The 18,146-nt window shown below is 28.4% G+C and overlaps 1 protein-coding gene and 1 pseudogene across 4 annotated transcripts; one reads left to right on the top strand and one right to left on the bottom strand.

Moving 5' to 3' along the window:
- The window catches only part of LOC113386206, a 3,639-nt pseudogene extending 1,161 nt beyond the window's left edge, over positions 1-2,478 (bottom strand).
- A 2,541-nt stretch (positions 2,479-5,019) lies between these two features.
- On the top strand, positions 5,020-18,138 carry LOC113363538 (erbin-like). Of its 4 annotated transcripts, none has more exons than XM_026606031.1 (6): positions 5,020-5,108; positions 5,690-6,111; positions 13,730-13,909; positions 15,869-16,016; positions 16,100-16,537; positions 17,982-18,138. In XM_026606031.1, the coding sequence occupies exons 2-6, from the start codon at positions 5,769-5,771 to the stop codon at positions 18,121-18,123; spliced, it is 1,251 nt and encodes a 416-aa protein (XP_026461816.1). In that variant the 5' UTR covers positions 5,020-5,108; positions 5,690-5,768; the 3' UTR covers positions 18,124-18,138. The 4 variants fall into 4 exon arrangements, with proteins under 4 accessions (XP_026461816.1, XP_026461815.1, XP_026461817.1 ...); XM_026606030.1 differs by having other exon boundaries at positions 5,020-5,117; XM_026606032.1 differs by lacking the exon at positions 17,982-18,138 and adding an exon at positions 16,650-17,707 and having other exon boundaries at positions 5,020-5,117.
- The last annotated feature ends 8 nt before the right edge of the window (positions 18,139-18,146 follow it).

Raw genomic sequence — 18,146 nt, 5'->3', positions numbered from 1 at the left:
TGTAAACATGTTGTGGAACTTGTCTGTGCCTTGCAATTCTCTTGATCTGTGGATGGCCAGCAAACTTCTCTTTCAAAGCTGTTGCAACTTGTATAGCATTTCGTTCCCTGGGTTTCATCTGAAAAAAAGTTCATAACATAACAAAATTCATTCTAAAGTTTTATTTAAAACAAATAATACATACCACTCCAAGCTTTTCTGCTGCCCTAGCCTTCCACATACGGATATTCATTTCATCAGATCCACTCAAAACATATTTATCATCAAGGGACCATAGTACACAAGTCAAACGCTGCATACGTTTAGTGTGATACACCTGTTAATTAATTTGATAATTAAACAAGTCATCATAAATATACATTCATCATACATGTTTTTTTAAATTAATACCTCTCTTGAATGTCCCATGTGACTGTCGAAAATTCTGATTGTTTTATCATAACTTCCAGAAACAAATTCTTTTCCTGTTGGTGAATAATCTACATCTACTACAGCCGAAACATGATCCATGTGGACCATTACTGGTTGTCTTAACTTTCTTGTGTCAAATGTGTATAAACTAAAAAATTTGTGTTAAAGGTTATACATAAAATATATACATATGTCAATTTTGCTCACTCTAATATCAAATAATATCAAAGGCGAGACATAATGCATCTTTTAAAATTATTATTATTAATTCTATTATTTTACCACTTTCATTTCCCTCAAGTGCAACTATTAATATGTTTAAACTTTAACATATTATTAAGAATTAAATTTAGAAGTTTGAGCTAATTGGCTTTGATTGATCTAATTGATTATGGTAAATAAAACAGTAATAAAAACAAATGTTAAGACTAACTTAAAATCTAAGTCAATAAATTAAAATTTAAATAAAATACAATTATTACTTATAATCTTCATTTGCTAAGGTGAATGTGAAGGCCTCCATAGGATTCCATGCCAGTCTATTAGATCTCAGAGTCATAACAACCTTTCTCAAAGGTTTAGCTTCCCTGGTATCATACAATATAATGCTTCTATCACTGGCACAAGCCGCTAACAAGTTTGTCTCAACTCGATTAAAGGCTACATCATGTACTATACTATCTACTCCCCATTTCATAGACCTTATGGGTTCATTTCGATCATGTTCCCACAATTGACAGACTTCACCACAAGTTGGCTATTATAGGTTTTTTACGGTGATGGGTTACACCTGTTAGAATTCTACTTAAAATTGTATTGACAGGTTCTTCCTCTTCTCCAAATTCAGGAGGGCTGGTATTCCAGGTTTTGATTGTTTTGTCATCACCAACAGTTATAAAGTGTTGGCCATCTGGTTTATATGCTAGACCTCTTACTATCCCTATAGTAAATAAAAATAATAATGATGAGAAATCAAGTCAATGAGAAATCAATTATTTTTATTATAATAAGTTGAGATATAATTGATATACCAGAAAAATAATAATAATATAATGAATGAAAATTCAATTATTTTTATTATAATAAATTGAGTTCGACTAAATTTCATTTTTGATGTATCTGAGGCAATAAGTCAAGTTATGCTCATCATAGAAAAGTGTTTATCATAACACCAAAAGCACAGGGAAAACGATGTATATCTCATTTCCATTTAATGTTTATAAGATGCTTGTCCCTGTTTTTGAGGATTAATGAACCATTTCCTATATATGAGTGCAAAGAAATCTAAATCAGAATTTGAAATTATTGATAAATAATATTTAAAAACTCATTCAATGGAATAATTTGAGAATGAATTTATTGCACTTTATAGTGAAAGGTGAATCATTATATTGATGATATTTTTATTACCTTCATGTGCAACGAAACTTCTAATACATTTTCTTTGTGGCAAATCCCAAACTCTAACTTCTCCATCATAGGCACCACTGGTTAAATTTGATAAACTTGCTGGATGTTTAGCAAAACAGGATACACCATCTCTGTGACCGCTAAGATTGCCGACAAAAGGCTTAGCAAATACCCTTTCTAATTTAACTGCATTTAGAGCTCTAACATATTCTCTGGGAGCCTCAAATGGATGTAGTGCAGGATCATAGTTTCTGGGAACTGAATATAAAAATAATAAGTATAGACTTTTGCTAGAAAAAAATACTTCGGAATGAATTTTATAGAAATTCTGGCAGCGTTATTTGCACTTATTTGTTGTATAAAATTTCTTCGTTGAATTAGTGGCTTTATAAAAGTGGCCAAATTACTTATGCGTTGTATTATTACAGGTTTGGAAGTAAGAAAATAATAACACCAGAATAATCAATCAATCAAGGACATTTTTGCATGGTCTCAATGATAAAAATTGGTATTCGAGGTTATTTGTCTGGCAAGCAATTAGTTTGAGATATAGCATATAAAAACACATTTTTTATTTCATATACCTCTATGTATATCCAATTTTGTTGGACGTAAGTATTCATCAGGATTTCTGCTGATTACTTTGACTTTCATTTTGTATGCTACTTTAACACTATGATTTTAAATTATGATTTATAATAAATATTAAAACATTTGGATATCGAAAATGAATCCAAAATTTGTTAGAGCAAATTTCTGTCGAAGCACTACTTATATATTTATATTATTAGATTATATTAACATTAAAGTAATTCAACGTAATATAAGAAACGTCAATCTTGAAATAGGGTTATGTTTCTAATGTCAAAACACGTGTTCAAGTAATTCGCGTTTTGTGTAGTGGCTAACTTGTTTCTTAAGCGGGTAATTCGAACTTAAACTTTAGTGAGGAAGCTTGAGGAAATAATTTTTTTTTTGTGGTATACCAGATTAAAAAGAATGTTGTAATTTATTATAATCATATATAATATATTTTTCTGGAATATCATTTAATTATCTACAAAAATGTATATTTCGGATAAAATTTAGTATTTATTTTATTATTATTTTATTTTATTTATTCATAAGCAAGCCGTAATCAATAATAATAGATATTATTTCAGGCTCTTGTCAAGCTTATTCATAGTTAATATTAAAAGGATACTAATTTTATAATAATCATAGTAGCTGCACGAATTTTGATTCTGAAAAAAAGAGCTGAAAAAAAGCATTCGAACATTAAATACAATGTTCATCATCAAGTTCATCATATTAAAGTCTATTTGACCACCAGTCAAGCTCAAAATTCTTGCACAAGGTTGAAAGTTATACTCATTTAAAACCGTAAAAAATTTAAATTAATAAAATAGCAATAAAAAAATGAAGAGAAAAAAAATAATGGTTGTACAGGCGATCAAATGGTCAGACTACATAGATACAGGATAAAGATTATGCAAGAAAATAGTTATTGAATTCAAATTGAGAAAATTCAGTAATGTCATAAAAAGCTAAGTCTTTAAAAAGTTTAACTAGGGAAGCATGAAATTTTTTGCTGTCTAAGTTTCGGATATTGAGTGGAAGTGGAAGACCGTCGATCGTATTGAAAGAGCTGGCCAATTTAAATGTACGCGCCTTAATAAGTTTGTGTCTAGTGTTGTAATTTGAGGACGAAGCCATATCAAAAAGTTTCGAATTGTTTTTGATGAAAGTTAATGTTACTAGCAGAAAAATGCATGGGACAGTTAGAATATTGTATTTTTTAAATAAGGGTCTGCAGGAGGCTTTACTGGGCAGGGAAAAAATTATTCGAATAGCTCTTTTCTGAAGCTTAAATATTTTAATTAGTTCGTATGAGTATTTCATACTATCAAAATGATTCCTGGATTTTTGATTGGATTTTCATAAATATAATCAGATTTTTGTGTTAAATTTTGTTATTATACCTACACCTTTACTTTATGTTCTTACAAAACACGACGCAAATTAAAATGATGTTTAGGGAAGAATTTTCTTAGCAATTCATGTTAATATGATAATATGATATATATATATATATATAATCAAAGAAATGTTAAAATTTTCAAAAATACTAAAATTTAAAGTAACAATCCAACCAGAGTAATTATGTAACGAAGAAAAATAGTATGAATTTTTGTTAAAAACTACTAACTACATATACAATTAATTACTGTCAATATTTAAAAAAAAACAGTGTCCGATAAGTCCATGGTCTGATAAGTTGTAGTAAATTTGCTTTTTGTCATGAAAAATATGATTTTTAAAGATCAGATTTTTTTGCAACGTAAATTGAATTTTCTGTTAGCAATAGCAATATTATTAGCCATCACTTGGAATATTTGAAAACTTTTTACTCTCTCAGGATATATTATTTGAGCATGCCTTGCATTTTGGTAAAAGAGTAATAAGTAATAAAATTCTTATAGCAATTTTTATAAAAGAAATATAAAAATTAGGATATTGACAATCAGAGCAAATATTATTAAATTAGTACTAGAGAAATCTAAATTTAAATTGAACATATAAAGAATTATATAGACACGTTTATGAATAAATAATATATGAAATTAGTTAGCAATTTTCATATTAGAAAAATAAAGATTAGACAATCAAAATGATTATTACAAAATTATTGATAAAATAATCTGATTTATTAAGCATATACATGCTCTCAAAAAGCACTATGTATACACGTTTATAAATAAAAATCTAATAAAATTCATGGAGAACTTCTTTCATGAGCAATGGCAAACCTAATAAAATCATCAATTATTTACTGAGAATGAATCAAATAAATAGCTTTTCATACAGTTCGGATATAGCAAGTGAAAATCTAGTTGATTTTATTTTGAGATTTGAAGTGAATTAGATATAAATTAAGATGCAACAATTATTTGCTTCAAGCAAATTGCTCGCAAGCTTAAAATATTGTCGATATTTGAGTTTTGAGAACTTCTACATTTTTTGAATGTAATATTTGTATATATAATATAAAATTTAATAAAAACTTACGCTTTAAATATTAGAACTCTTGTTCAGAAGATATACTGTTCAAAAATGTTATTAGCTCTTCGTCTATTGCTGTCGAAACTGAATAGAATTTCTTTACATTTTTGGTTTCATTCATTCAACAGTTTTCAAAGGAACTATTAATATCGGGCTGAATTAACAATTAACAAATTTTAAGTTGAATTTATTTGAGTGAAATGAATTGTTAATGAAAATTGCAGGTTTATTGTGTATGATTATTTTTTTATCCAATGTATTTCGGATTTACGTTTATTCATGAAATATTATTTAAATTAATTAATTTAGCATTAGCTATAGTTCATGATTATTCAAATTTTTATGTGTTTTCACTCTTATTGGTTTGTTACATTTATTGCAATTTTGGAAATATTATTCAGCGTAGAAATTAAACTGAATTGCAAATTTAGAAATTATTAAAATTTGCAAAATACACATGTGATGCACAAGTACTGAGTGTATAGATTAGTACCTTATAAACACAGTTTTTTGTTAATAATTTTAAAGCTATGAATCCAATGATATTATCATTATTTTTTTCAAATTTTAAAATATGACGTTTTACAAAATGTCACAAAAAAACTATTTTTTTTTAAATTGAACGTTTTTTAGCTCCAATGTTTCTTTTTCACTTACAAAATGATTGTAAGACCGGCAACTATCAAAAATGCATCTCAATCAGTGTATAGCATTCACGTTCTACTAATAAACGCGCGCGTTAAAAATAACTTGGCAGTGCGTTCTTGTCTTTTGATGTGATGAGCCCAGAAATACACAATTTCAGGATCAGATATCCAGTTGTAAACTCCAGCTAAGAACTTCAAACTGCAAACTTATAATTTGCAACCTGCTAATCCGAAATCATGGAAAACTGGTCCACAAACGCGATCATTAACTGGAATCATCATGGAATTATGGAGTTGCCAAGTGAATTGGAACATTATGGCAGTAGCGTGAGGGAAATGCATTTACAACATAATAGAATTCAAACTTTGCCGCCATGGATCACGTATTTAAGGAATTTGAGTGCACTTTATTTGGATAATAATAATTTGCGGGATATTCCGGAGGAAATTGGCACCTTGTCGCACCTGACTGATCTGAACTTAAGTAGTAACAGTTTGAGCAAACTTCCGCAAGAGATCAAATCTTTACACAGTTTGACGAATTTAATCATTACTGATAATAACTTGACCAATTTGCCCGGTAAGTAGTCAGATTTTTTTTCAAATATTAATATCAAACTACAAATAGTGCTAATAGAGTAAAGTGTCTTTGTGAGCAACATTATGAAAACACCAGCAAAGACATCTTTGATAATAATTGCTTGGCAATATTCCGTTGTTTACTAAATTTGATCTATCAACATATTTTGTGTATGCTAGTCGATTGTTTTACTAGAACTAGGCTTTTCGAATATCTAATCAAAGGTCCAGATACATAAATTTTTTACTTGGCTTATTGCCATTTTAAAAAACATACAAACTCAGCAAGCTGAGAATGCTTGTTTTGTTATAAATTTTAACTAAACACATACTTGTTTATTCTTAAAACTAACTAGTGGTGCATGGCATCGTGTCTTAAGGCAAATTGCTGGAACTTCTCATACCGTAATAAAATATTCTAGAAATATTAAATGCTTTCAAATAGATTATTATAAATACTGTAACTTATATATGTTTACAGAAAAATGAATAAACAACACTTAATCAATCGAAATTAAAATGAAAGACATTGCCCAATATTTAAAAGAATTATATAAACTGAATTGCAGGGTTAAAATTATTTATTTCGAGTATATAAGTGAGCCTAAAAACTTTAGCTAGAACTAAAATAAAAATCCGAAATATTTTCGATATTAAATTTTTTTTATGGGAATTAAGAAAAAATGGAAAAAAAATTCTTCCCAAAAGCAATCGTTTTGTCAGCACAAACAGAAAGTTTTTTGAATCATTCAAATTGGATGCTTATTTTTTTCAAAAACATTCATGTTTTACACATTTAGCTCGGTATCTCCAAAACGGTTGGACTTGCCTTTGCCAAAAACTAATCAGCACATCTCCCTGTCAATAGGAATCAAATGTTTTTTGAACCATCAATTCGATTGATCCGTGCGCCCGAAAACATGGTCAAAAATTTTATAAACACACACATCCATTTTTCCTTCCAACCTTCAAAACGTGAATAAATGCAAAAAAAATTCAATTTTATATTTTTGGACGATTATAATACGGAAAGTTAAAAATATAAAATTATCGTTTTTTATCAAATATAAAATATATATTTTATTAACCTGAAATTAATTCTTATTTTTCTGATGAATTGGAGCACCTGATTTTATAGTATTAGTCAATCATAAAAATAATTCAGTATCAGTTATTAAGCCACAGTCAATAAAATTGTAACCTAAGTAAAATGTAACCTAAGTAAAATTATTTTATATTATAACTGCACAACGTTTGGATCTTAAATGTAAAACCTGAAAGTAAAGCCCTAATATTTAATATTCACCAGAACTTGTTTATATATTAATTTATGTTTAAATTCATTTATTCAAAAACTTGTAGAGTCAATTATCTACATATTCTGGAGCTTCAGCAATATAATTTTATCAGGAACACTAAATTATATTATATTAATTAACGTTTAAAATCATATGTCCATATATAAAATCTTCTCAAATTTGAAATATTGTACATAAAACATAATTAATTTCAGTATTGTTATAACATTCACATTCGTATATATAATATTTTTATATAAAATTTCGTCGCTAGATTAAAATTCTGGGCGTATTTTATTGGTCAAATTGTTAATTTTCAACACAGTTTAAGTTTCGTTATCAAAGAAATATAACAAACTCTGAAAAACATGGTAAGTGGTAATCCATACACATAATTATTAACGAATGTATATAACGTACTGTTTCTAGAAACAAATTAATTCGAAACATCGAAAATTATAATCTTTTGTTTATAAAGCGAATCAAAAATTTGCGATAAAATTAGTGAAATTATTATTGGAACATTTGTGACAGAAATTATATCGGTCATTCTGCCCATGCTTATTTTATTTTAAGTTCTGGCTTAGTATATGACAAATAAATAAAGCAACTTTTGTGCATATAACCGATTTTTAATTTTGATGAACTGGCACAATAAGATTTTATTAAGCATCTGAGGTTTTCCAAGATTTGGCCTATAATATTAAATTAAAAAGATCAATAAAAAACATTGTATTTCACTTTAGTTTGAACATACATGTAGCGAATTCTAAATATTTGAGTTTAAATAGTAGAATATTGCATCAGTTTTGAATTACATACTCACTAAAATTTTTAAAAATAATGCTACAAAAGATAATATTAAAACACCAACACTTTTTTCACACTAAATCTACACAATGCATTTACGTGAATATTTTTTTTTGATTCGTGTAACTTCTTAGTTTCAAATAACTTTTTAATTTCTTTCCATATTGAATCAAATTTTTCATTTTTAGCGGTAATTTTAATTCGAAGTATTTTTGTTCATTTGCCTACTCTAAATAATAACGTGACTGATAATTACTTTTACGTGATAATTTTACTTTTGAAAATTGTTTTGCAAAGAAATTTATTTATTAGTGAATTATTAAAATGTAATAACATTTTACAACAAAGTAACGCAATTAGTGAATTTATATAATGGGTTTCTTTGCAGTGTAATACAGTACCATAATTAATTAGATAATGCGTTATTTTCAGTAGTTACTATAAACAATGAAAAACTAGCTTTCACCAAATTTAAGTGAATTATACAAATTTAAAAATATATAGTGCAGAATTCTCCTTTTTTGTGAAACTTACAGCCAACAATATGACCAATTATTGGTCAAATAATTCATATAAAATTATAAGTTGATATATCCGAAAATTTACAAACAATTTGATATTTGCAACCAATTTGCAATTTACAAACAACTTGATGAGAACATTTCAAATAGAAGTGTGATTGTTTATGAAATTGATTTAGTTAATTGTTTGCGATAATTGAGTAATTCAAGAAGTTATCGAATGGCTTAGATTTTCTGGAATAATAACATTATTTATTTATAGAGCTTAAAATAAGCGATAATGGGTGTATTACTACTGTTGTGATCGATTGTTAATTATAGGTTTATCAATTTTACGAATTTTTATTTGATGGAGATTAGGAAGAAAGATTGAAGGCAACTTCAGGTGATGGTTGGTTACACATTTTTTGCCTTCTACTTTAAAATAGTACATTGAAAAATTCAATACTTTACTTGTTTTTGAGATAATTATGGTAAGCTTTTTTACCCGCGGACCTTTAAGCCCCGCTCTACCCTATTATTAATGTTTCCCTTCGCAAAATAGGTTTTGTTGACTTTGTATATTTCGTATTAAAAATCCTTTTGTGTATAAATATTACTTGATAATTAATAATCAAGCTCGTTTATCAACTTCCCGTAGGGTAAGTTATAGTAATCGCAAAAAAATGGAAAATAAAATGTTTTATATATCTTTACGCTTCAAGGGTTTCTGAACATTTTCAAGCATACCTTAGAAAAAAGGATGTATGTGTGTATGTATGTATGTGTGTGTGTCTGTGTGTGTGCGGATACAAATTTTTGTAGACTATTTTGCGAATACGGATCAACCGATTAGAATAATTCGATTCCTACTGAAAAGCAGGTCCTGCCGTTTCGGAGATACGGGGCAAAAATTATTTTACTTGTCTTGACGAAATCAACAATTGGCGAAATTTGTGTATATACAGGTCTAGCGTCTCCGTAGATCCAATGAAAAAAGTAAAAAATAATGCCAAAATGATCATTAGACATATGTACATCATATTATCACATATTTTATTAAAATTATAATAATAAGTACAAATTTTGTGTACAATGTTTACACGTTAGAAGACTACCGGCGCTTAGGCGCTTTGATATTTTGACCCCAAATCAGCTATGCAGCGCCATTGCCTAAAAAATGTTCAATATTTTCAAAAAAAATCATAATACAAAAAAATCAAAAAATAGAAACAATCAACATTTTCAAAAATGTCATTTTTTTCAAAAATTTCAAAATTTTTCGAAAATCTATTTTTTTCAAAGTTTTTTTTTTAATTTTGTTTTTGGTACGGGAAGTTCCAGCAATTTGCCTTAAGGCACGATACCATACTCCACTAGTTTCACCTATTTTTAAAGACAAATAATAAATATAAAAAAGAAATGCACACATTTATTGATAGTCATACACAGCGCACTTGTTCAGAGTGATTCATTACAATTTCTTTTAACAATTCTCATAGTGCATGCATAACTAATAATTAGTCTCACTCTGATTATCACCTTTACCTGTTTGAGAAATTCATCTGACGAACGATTGATGTAGGCAGTATTTTCACTATTAATGTAATCAAAAGTGTTCTAATTACGTAGGTATTCTCGTATCGTTATACTTATTTTATATTTCCATATTCATAGTTATTACAATTTTATCGATGACGAACTTAATCCTGATTAATATCATGGTGGAATAAACTAATGGTCGTTTATCGAAGTTGTTTATACTTAATAATGATGTTTGCACATTTATGCATATATTACGTAATAGTGTTTAAAGTTTTATATTCATAATTTTATGCGATATTGCTGCGGCAACGTCGTAAAAGCTTACTAAAAATAAAGCAATATTAAAAGTTTTATTATATCAATATAATAAAACAAAGTATAAAAAAAGGCCGACTGATCGTTCTAATAGCCTAGTAACCCTTTGGCTACGAGCGTCACTTAACTAGCTGTGTGTACGAGTACGATCTTTAGAAGATATCCATTGTGTCGAATTTTAGTAAAATTATCATGAGTTTTTTTGTCATTTAAATACATTTTTAAGCCATCTTCATTATCTAAAAAATAAGCAAATTATTAAATTTTTTAATGATATTGGTATTTCAAAGTAGAAGGCAAAACATGTGTCACCTTAAATACATTTTATCAATAATGATAGACAAATCTTGAAACATTTTGTGTAACAATTACAGGGGCGGCTTTTCAAATCAATACAAATCATTTATTATTGATTCGTATACAAATATAATTATTGACAGCCAGGTAGACAGGTAGACAGATAGGTCATATAGACAGGTAGATAGGTAAACAGCGAGGGATGTATGAATGTAGAAAGGTGAACGAGTAAATAGGTAGACGGGTAAAAAGGTAGTAAAGTGGAGAATAGTATTGTAGAAGTAAACAGGCAGACAGGTAGACATGTAGCCAGATAGATAAACAGTTGAACCGGAAGTGAAGCAGACAGGTAAACAGGTAGACATGTTAACGGGTAAAGAGCAGAAAAGTAGATATATAGGTAGGATGACTAATAGGCGGACGGGTAAAAATGGTAGACGGGTAAAAATGGTAGACAGGTAGACATGTAAACATACTAAGTTGAAAATTATAAAGATAGACAGGTAAACAAGTGAACTGTAATAGATGTAGATAAGTAGACAGGTGGACAGAAAGACGGATAGACATGTAGACAGGTGTAGATGATATATCTATGATTCAAAAAACTATTTTTGAATAAACCGATTATAAACACTTATCACAAAGTTCATGCAACTTGTCACAAAGGCAAAATGCAACTTACAACTATACTATTAATATCCTAAGTTTAATTTAATTTTTCGATTCCTGTGCATTATTAATCAAGAAGCTCCTCCTTCTATGAAATGTATGCTTATTCAGCCTGGGTAAACAAAGCATCATGACATAATATTATTGGAAATTTACATCAATAAACATTCTGAAGTAATGTTTCTCTTAATTAAGACACAAGCACGAAATTATGTTATCTCAAGTAAAACGTAAACCTAAACCTAATCTGCCACAGTATGTAAAATAGCATACATGTAAAGGGGACGTCCATTAATCACGTGACCGATATTTTAGAGATTTTTGGACCCCTCCTCCCCCTTGGTGATACGTGGTGATATTTAAAATTATCCTCCCACCAAACATTACGTGTATCTTTAGTTATGAGAAAAAATCGTATATTTTTTTTAATGTGTGATTTTTTTTTTTTAAAGTTTATGTAAAAAATAAATACACGTGATATCTTACTAGACCCCTCCCTCCCCCAAACTATATTTCATGATTTTATGCCAAATCCCCCTTTACCCTGAAGATTCATGTGATTAATGGACGCTCGCCAAATCAGTCAATAAAGATTGAGCTTTTGGATCTATGATCTATTGTTTAATTATTTTCAGGCATTTAGCAAACAAATAATTTTAATATTGGCTCTATGTTTTTTTATTAAATTCAATAGCAACATATGGAAGAGGTTAATCTCTTTTGACTTGTTCTTTTGTAAATTAAGATCTTTTGAATTTAAAAGTGATTAAATTTTTTTAATGCAAATTATATTCGAGCAAAGTGTCATTTGGCTCCTAAACAAGCTGCATGATTAAAACGCTTTTTGTAATAAACTTATAATATTGTTTTGAAGAAAATCTATTTTTTTTTGTAATTACAATATTTATTACAACTGTTAAATAGTTTAACATCTAGTAATAATAATAAACAATAACATAAATTTAAATAAATAAGAGTACAAAGAATAGAATTTATATTAAAATGATATCATGATGATTTAATATAAAATAAAAGCAAATAATAATAAAAATAAAATAAATAAAATTTCTGAATAATAAAATGATACTAGAAAAACAATAAAGTGGATTTAAAACAATAAATGTTAGATAATAACAATATTAGAAATAATAAGATAATAACAATAATAATAATAATAATCTAATGGAAATAGAAAGCACATTTTTCTTGAAAGATTTTCTTGAAATTAGCAAATATGATTTTTGAACAAACATAAACTTTCTTTTTTTATCTTTTCAAAGACATTAGTATAGGTGTTCTTAAATATAATAATTTTAAAATGCTATTTTTAAATTATAATTTTGAATTGTTATATCAGTTTTCAGAAATGCGCGGTCGTGGTTATTACTTATTTCTTTGCTCATGTCGAATGAATATGATACATGGAATATGAATCATGTAATCGATTACGAAATTCCATTTCTTGGTTTACAACAACCAATTATCACTTATAATCTTATCACTTGATACCAACATTATATATGATAATTATTATTTTTTATTCATTCTTCCTGATACTTGCTATAGAAAATACTCAAAATTCGGGGTTATTTGTGTAAAAAGGCTGCTGGTAGGTAAGTGGCTAAAGTGTACTTGAATCAAAAGTTGATGTCAAGCAGTAGTGACATCAGTTTTTACTTAGAAATATAGATAGCAATGTATTTTCAAGTAAAAATAGCCCTTACCCAGATACTGCTGCATTACTTTTACAATAATTGTAATAATAATAATCAATATATACAGATGAGTCAAGTGTTTTGGGTTGCTTTCTATAATTAGCAAACGTAGTTTGTAAGAAATTACTGAGAAACAGCTGATAAAACTCTTGAAGTTCTGATTGCTGTTCAAATAAATAATAATAGAAAAATGTATGCAAATAAATCCTGAAACGAATAATGCAAACCAACAGGTTGTCCTCTGATTAAAGGCTGACGAAATAAAATATCAGAAAAATAAATTAATAAAAAAATTAAAAAAAATATTTAAACTTGAGATTAATTTGTACTCAAATTCGGCATAATGATAGGGTTTCTATACAAATGTTTTTCCCTTATCTTCAAACATGAACTGAAAAATTCTAATAAATTTGTAATTTGAGAATTTGAAAATCTTTTACCTTATTTTATAATATCTGTTTTTTTTTCAGATTTCACCCAGTTACGATCTTTGCGACGTTTGGACGTGAGTTACAACGGCATAAAGTGCCTGCCTCCGAGTGTCGGTGAGCTTCGAAACTTGGAAGAACTTTCCGTCGACAGCAATCCGCTGTTCGAATTGCCACCTTCCGTGTTTTCCTTACCACGTCTGAGGGAATTGAGCGCAAATTGTAAGTCAAACTTTACCTTAAATTGCACTTGAGTTATACTAAGGCATTAATTAACATGGTTACTTCTGTCCTTAACGAATCAAATTTGGATTATCGGACCTCTTGATAATTGATAACATCATAGATTAGATTACTGATCGTAGAAAAACTGAATATGTAAATGTAGTCAGTAACTGATAATTTTAATTTCATATTGTAAACCTGATGTGCTTATTGTTGAACAGTCTGTAATTGAAACTTACGTTACCAACGGCTACTTCTGGATACATTCAAGTGTCCTTAGATGATTTTTACCATCAGTTAATAGTTGTCCTCTGAAACACTTCTGTCGCCTTCGTTTTTCTGATAAATTGGGATGTACAAATATAATTATGATATAATTATATCAATGAAGATATTTTATACTAGTTAGTGGTGAGACAAGAAGGATGAGTTTCGGCTCCAAAGTGTATACTTAATGTCTGTATATTTGATCAAACCCATAAAAATTGATGTGCCACTTCAATGCTAATTAAATAGACTTTTTTGAAAAAAATTCAACAATATTTGAAATATATAGAATTTTAAATAATGAAAATGATCCAGCAACTGATAATTAGACCTGATTTGGTTATCAATATTCAGCATTTTTATGAAAATAATGTTATCATCAGCAATTTTTGGATACCTCCAAGTGTCGTAATAAGAACTCTACGAACAGGTTGTCTTCTGGCATAATTTTGATCATCTTCTTTTTTTGATAAATTGGTACAATACTTATATTATAGTATGATTATCGTATTAAAGATATGTTGTGCTATTTAGTGATACAAGCAAGATGAATTTCGATGCCAAAGTGATCTAACTAAAATCTAATGTCTTTCTAATTGATCAAACGAAAAACGAATTTAAAAATATTAAATTAAAAGCAATAAAAAAATATGTTGCAAAAGTTTAACAATATTTGAAATTTTGCATATGTGCAAAAATGTGCTCAAGTCTGCTAATATAATCTCTTATATACCCATTAGGGCGGGCCAATTTAAAAGTCGTATAGACTCATATAATTTTCGGATACTAGGGATCATAATAAGATACTTCGCTGAAGAATCCAAACGTTGAACTTTAAAATAAATCCATTTTGACCCATTTATAGAGCAAATATCATATTTTGGTCCCCAGATTTCCGAAAATAATATGTGCCTACGCGACTTTTTTGACCCAGACAAATCGATCCATTTAATAGCTGTAATATCCACATATTAGTTATTTAGTATAAGAACCTGCAATAACTATTTTTCCTGAAATCAGTAAAAAATTAGCACAATTTTTTCCGCATAGAACATCTAATCGTGGTAAATCGTGCTTTTAATGAAATATTTTTACAGAATTATCTATGCAAATACTTCTGATTATCTCACTTTCAAACACGGGAAGTAGTTTTTGTTTAGGATTTTACATACTTCGTTACTCTATTTAGCTTTAAAATTTATTAATCATCAGATTTCGAGAAAATTTAGAATTTAAAAAGATTTTTCTGTAAAAAAGTAAAATAATGTATACTTTAGTTAATGATCAATATAATTCAGAACAAATTTCTCTTTAATAATTAATAAAATGAATGAATGAAATAAATAGACATGTTTTTAACCAGCATTGTTGTTCGAATTCTTGTTTTTATAAACATGCTAAACCAATCGTGATACAATTGATTATTTTGAAAAGTTTCATATTACTTATTGAGTTTATTAAACTCCAGGTGTTTATATATTAGTGATGTGTATGATTATAACTAATTAAGTAATAGGCAATATGTTAAATGTTAAAAGAGTGTAAATTAGGGTATAAATAAGTTATCAGCTAGTGTTGCCATTGCCAGGTTTTCTGAATTTGATAGTGAATTTTTTGGAAAGTACATAAATATGAAGTTAATGCAACTAGTATATATGAGAAATAATTAATTAATTTGGACATTAACAGGTTGTGATTTGCGCTGCTTACCAGCATTACCATTGGCCGCTGATCCTCTGCCTAATATTATTTTCAAGCTGAACCCTGCCCTGAAACATGTACCCTTGACTCTTGAACCTCTGTTTGATATCAATCCACATATCAGCACACGATTTTGGTAATTGGAAACATATAATCAATTATATATTTGTATTACCTTCACTGGTACGTCAACCTGATGCATTTACAAATTGATTGCAGGACATACGATTCGACAGAATTTTTCCATCCAAGACAAATCCATGTAAAAGTAGTCAATACTGAAAATTTACCAGAAATCGATGTTTATTTATATTCGGGTATCAAACATGTTTCACAATATTTTGCTCCAAAAATGCCAACATTGTTCGAATTGGCCTTGCGGAAAACACATGCTATTTTGAGCAAAACCTCTTTCTTTCTGGATGAGAATGAAAACTGTGATGATGAAGATTATAATGAATTTTATGATAGTGATTATGATGGGGAGGGTCATTATTATGTGAACGGAAAAAGTTTTATAAAAATGACTCATGAAGTAATGCATGTTGAGGAACTACCTCTACATCTGAGTTCTCAGTTAAAAGAAGGGCCGAATGCCGTTTGCCACAACTGCAAAATTGGATTGTTTGAATATGGAGTGCTCTGCTTTTTAAACAGGTATGATAATGAGAAATTTTAATATAGGAGGGAGGTGCTTGCAAGTAAGTTACTTTGGGGAACTGTTTACAGACTAGCATATTAAATTTCGCAATAATGCCAAATTTTATAGGGTAGAGAGGGGCTCAAAGGTCCGCGGGTAAATAGATCTACTACCGATATCTTAAAAACAAGTAAAGTTAAAAATTTATTAACAACAATATTTGGAAGTAGAAGGAAAGAGATTATCAATCAGCTATCACTTTGATTCTTAGGATGATGCTATCAGGAGATAAACGGCAAAGATTGAAAATCCATAACAAAAGTAATTTTTTAGGTCGTTAGATTTTTTATTGAGAGCACTGTTCTCTAGTTTTCGAGACCTTAATATAATTTTTAAGTATATTTTATGTTTTAATACACCTAGTGTTGTTAATTTTAAGTTAGTACCCACTAATTGAAATACCACCATAAACTCACTATATGAAAACTTACACATGGGTTCTGGAGTAAAAGGCCAACTGATTTTTTACCCTGGCAAAGGTGTAAACAATGAAAAATACCAAATTTAGAAGTAAATTAAGCAATTTTACAAGAGTTAAATTGAATAAATAGTCATTCCAACTTTGCTGGTGAACATATCTGAAGTACCAGATCAAGGTCTGTGAAAAATTATCCCATAAAATTTATATTTTGATTTGGTTAAATAATGTAGCAATTATTTAGTAAAATTTCGTTAGAATTAAAAATAAGACTTAGACCGGGCCTATTTTACCCCGTATATGGGGAGAAAAGTACCAGGTGACAAATTTTTGAAAAACAGTTGAAAAACACATTTCTACAATAATGAATTTTGCTGAGCATAGTCAGATAGATGTTTGTTTGATATCTGTTATTTATTGTGATGTAATCGGTTCGGTTTTCACAATATAATTGCTCAAAGTCAAATTAGACTTTTGTGCCTTGCCCTACCCAATATAAAGAACGAAACAAGACATATTTTAATTTATTTACAGAATCACAGGGTTTTAAAAAAACTGGGGCTTGTTATCTGAAAAATGGTATAGGGAACACTCTAATCATAAAAACAAAGTATCTGTAAATACTTTGTGATTTTTTCAAATGAACTTAAGACTTTGAAAAAATTATTACCTATAAAACGATCATGTTACATGTCGCGCAAATTTTAATGCCACATATCACAGCTTACTGTGGTGAAAATTTGTCAAATAAATGATTAATTTTTTTCTTCATTTCACTTTATTTTAACAATCAGAAATTCAAATATAATTTCTATGAGCTAAACTGTACGTTTAAATAAGTATGATATTATATAAGATAGTAGTGAATACTTTTAAATAATTCCAATATTTATACACTGCACACCTCTCTCCTATTGTTTTTGATTACAATAATGAAAGATATATGTAATGTGGTCGAAAAAAATTATATATATTTATTTTAGGCCCGTCAAAAGATTATTCGGCGATTCATACTTATTATGTAGTGCAATGTTTTGCGGAAGTAAATGCACGAGAATTTGGCTAGCAAATCATCCTAATGTAACTTTTATCCCTTGGAAACTAATTCCTAATCCAGTATCATGATATAATTCCTATATATATATATA

The sequence above is a fragment of the Ctenocephalides felis genome, unplaced genomic scaffold, assembly GCF_003426905.1.
Source record: "Ctenocephalides felis isolate EL2017-DRISC unplaced genomic scaffold, ASM342690v1 CF-g0.4_SCAFFOLD_00845, whole genome shotgun sequence".
NCBI lineage: Eukaryota > Metazoa > Arthropoda > Insecta > Siphonaptera > Pulicidae > Ctenocephalides > Ctenocephalides felis.
This window is presented reverse-complemented; position numbering and strand designations above follow the sequence as displayed.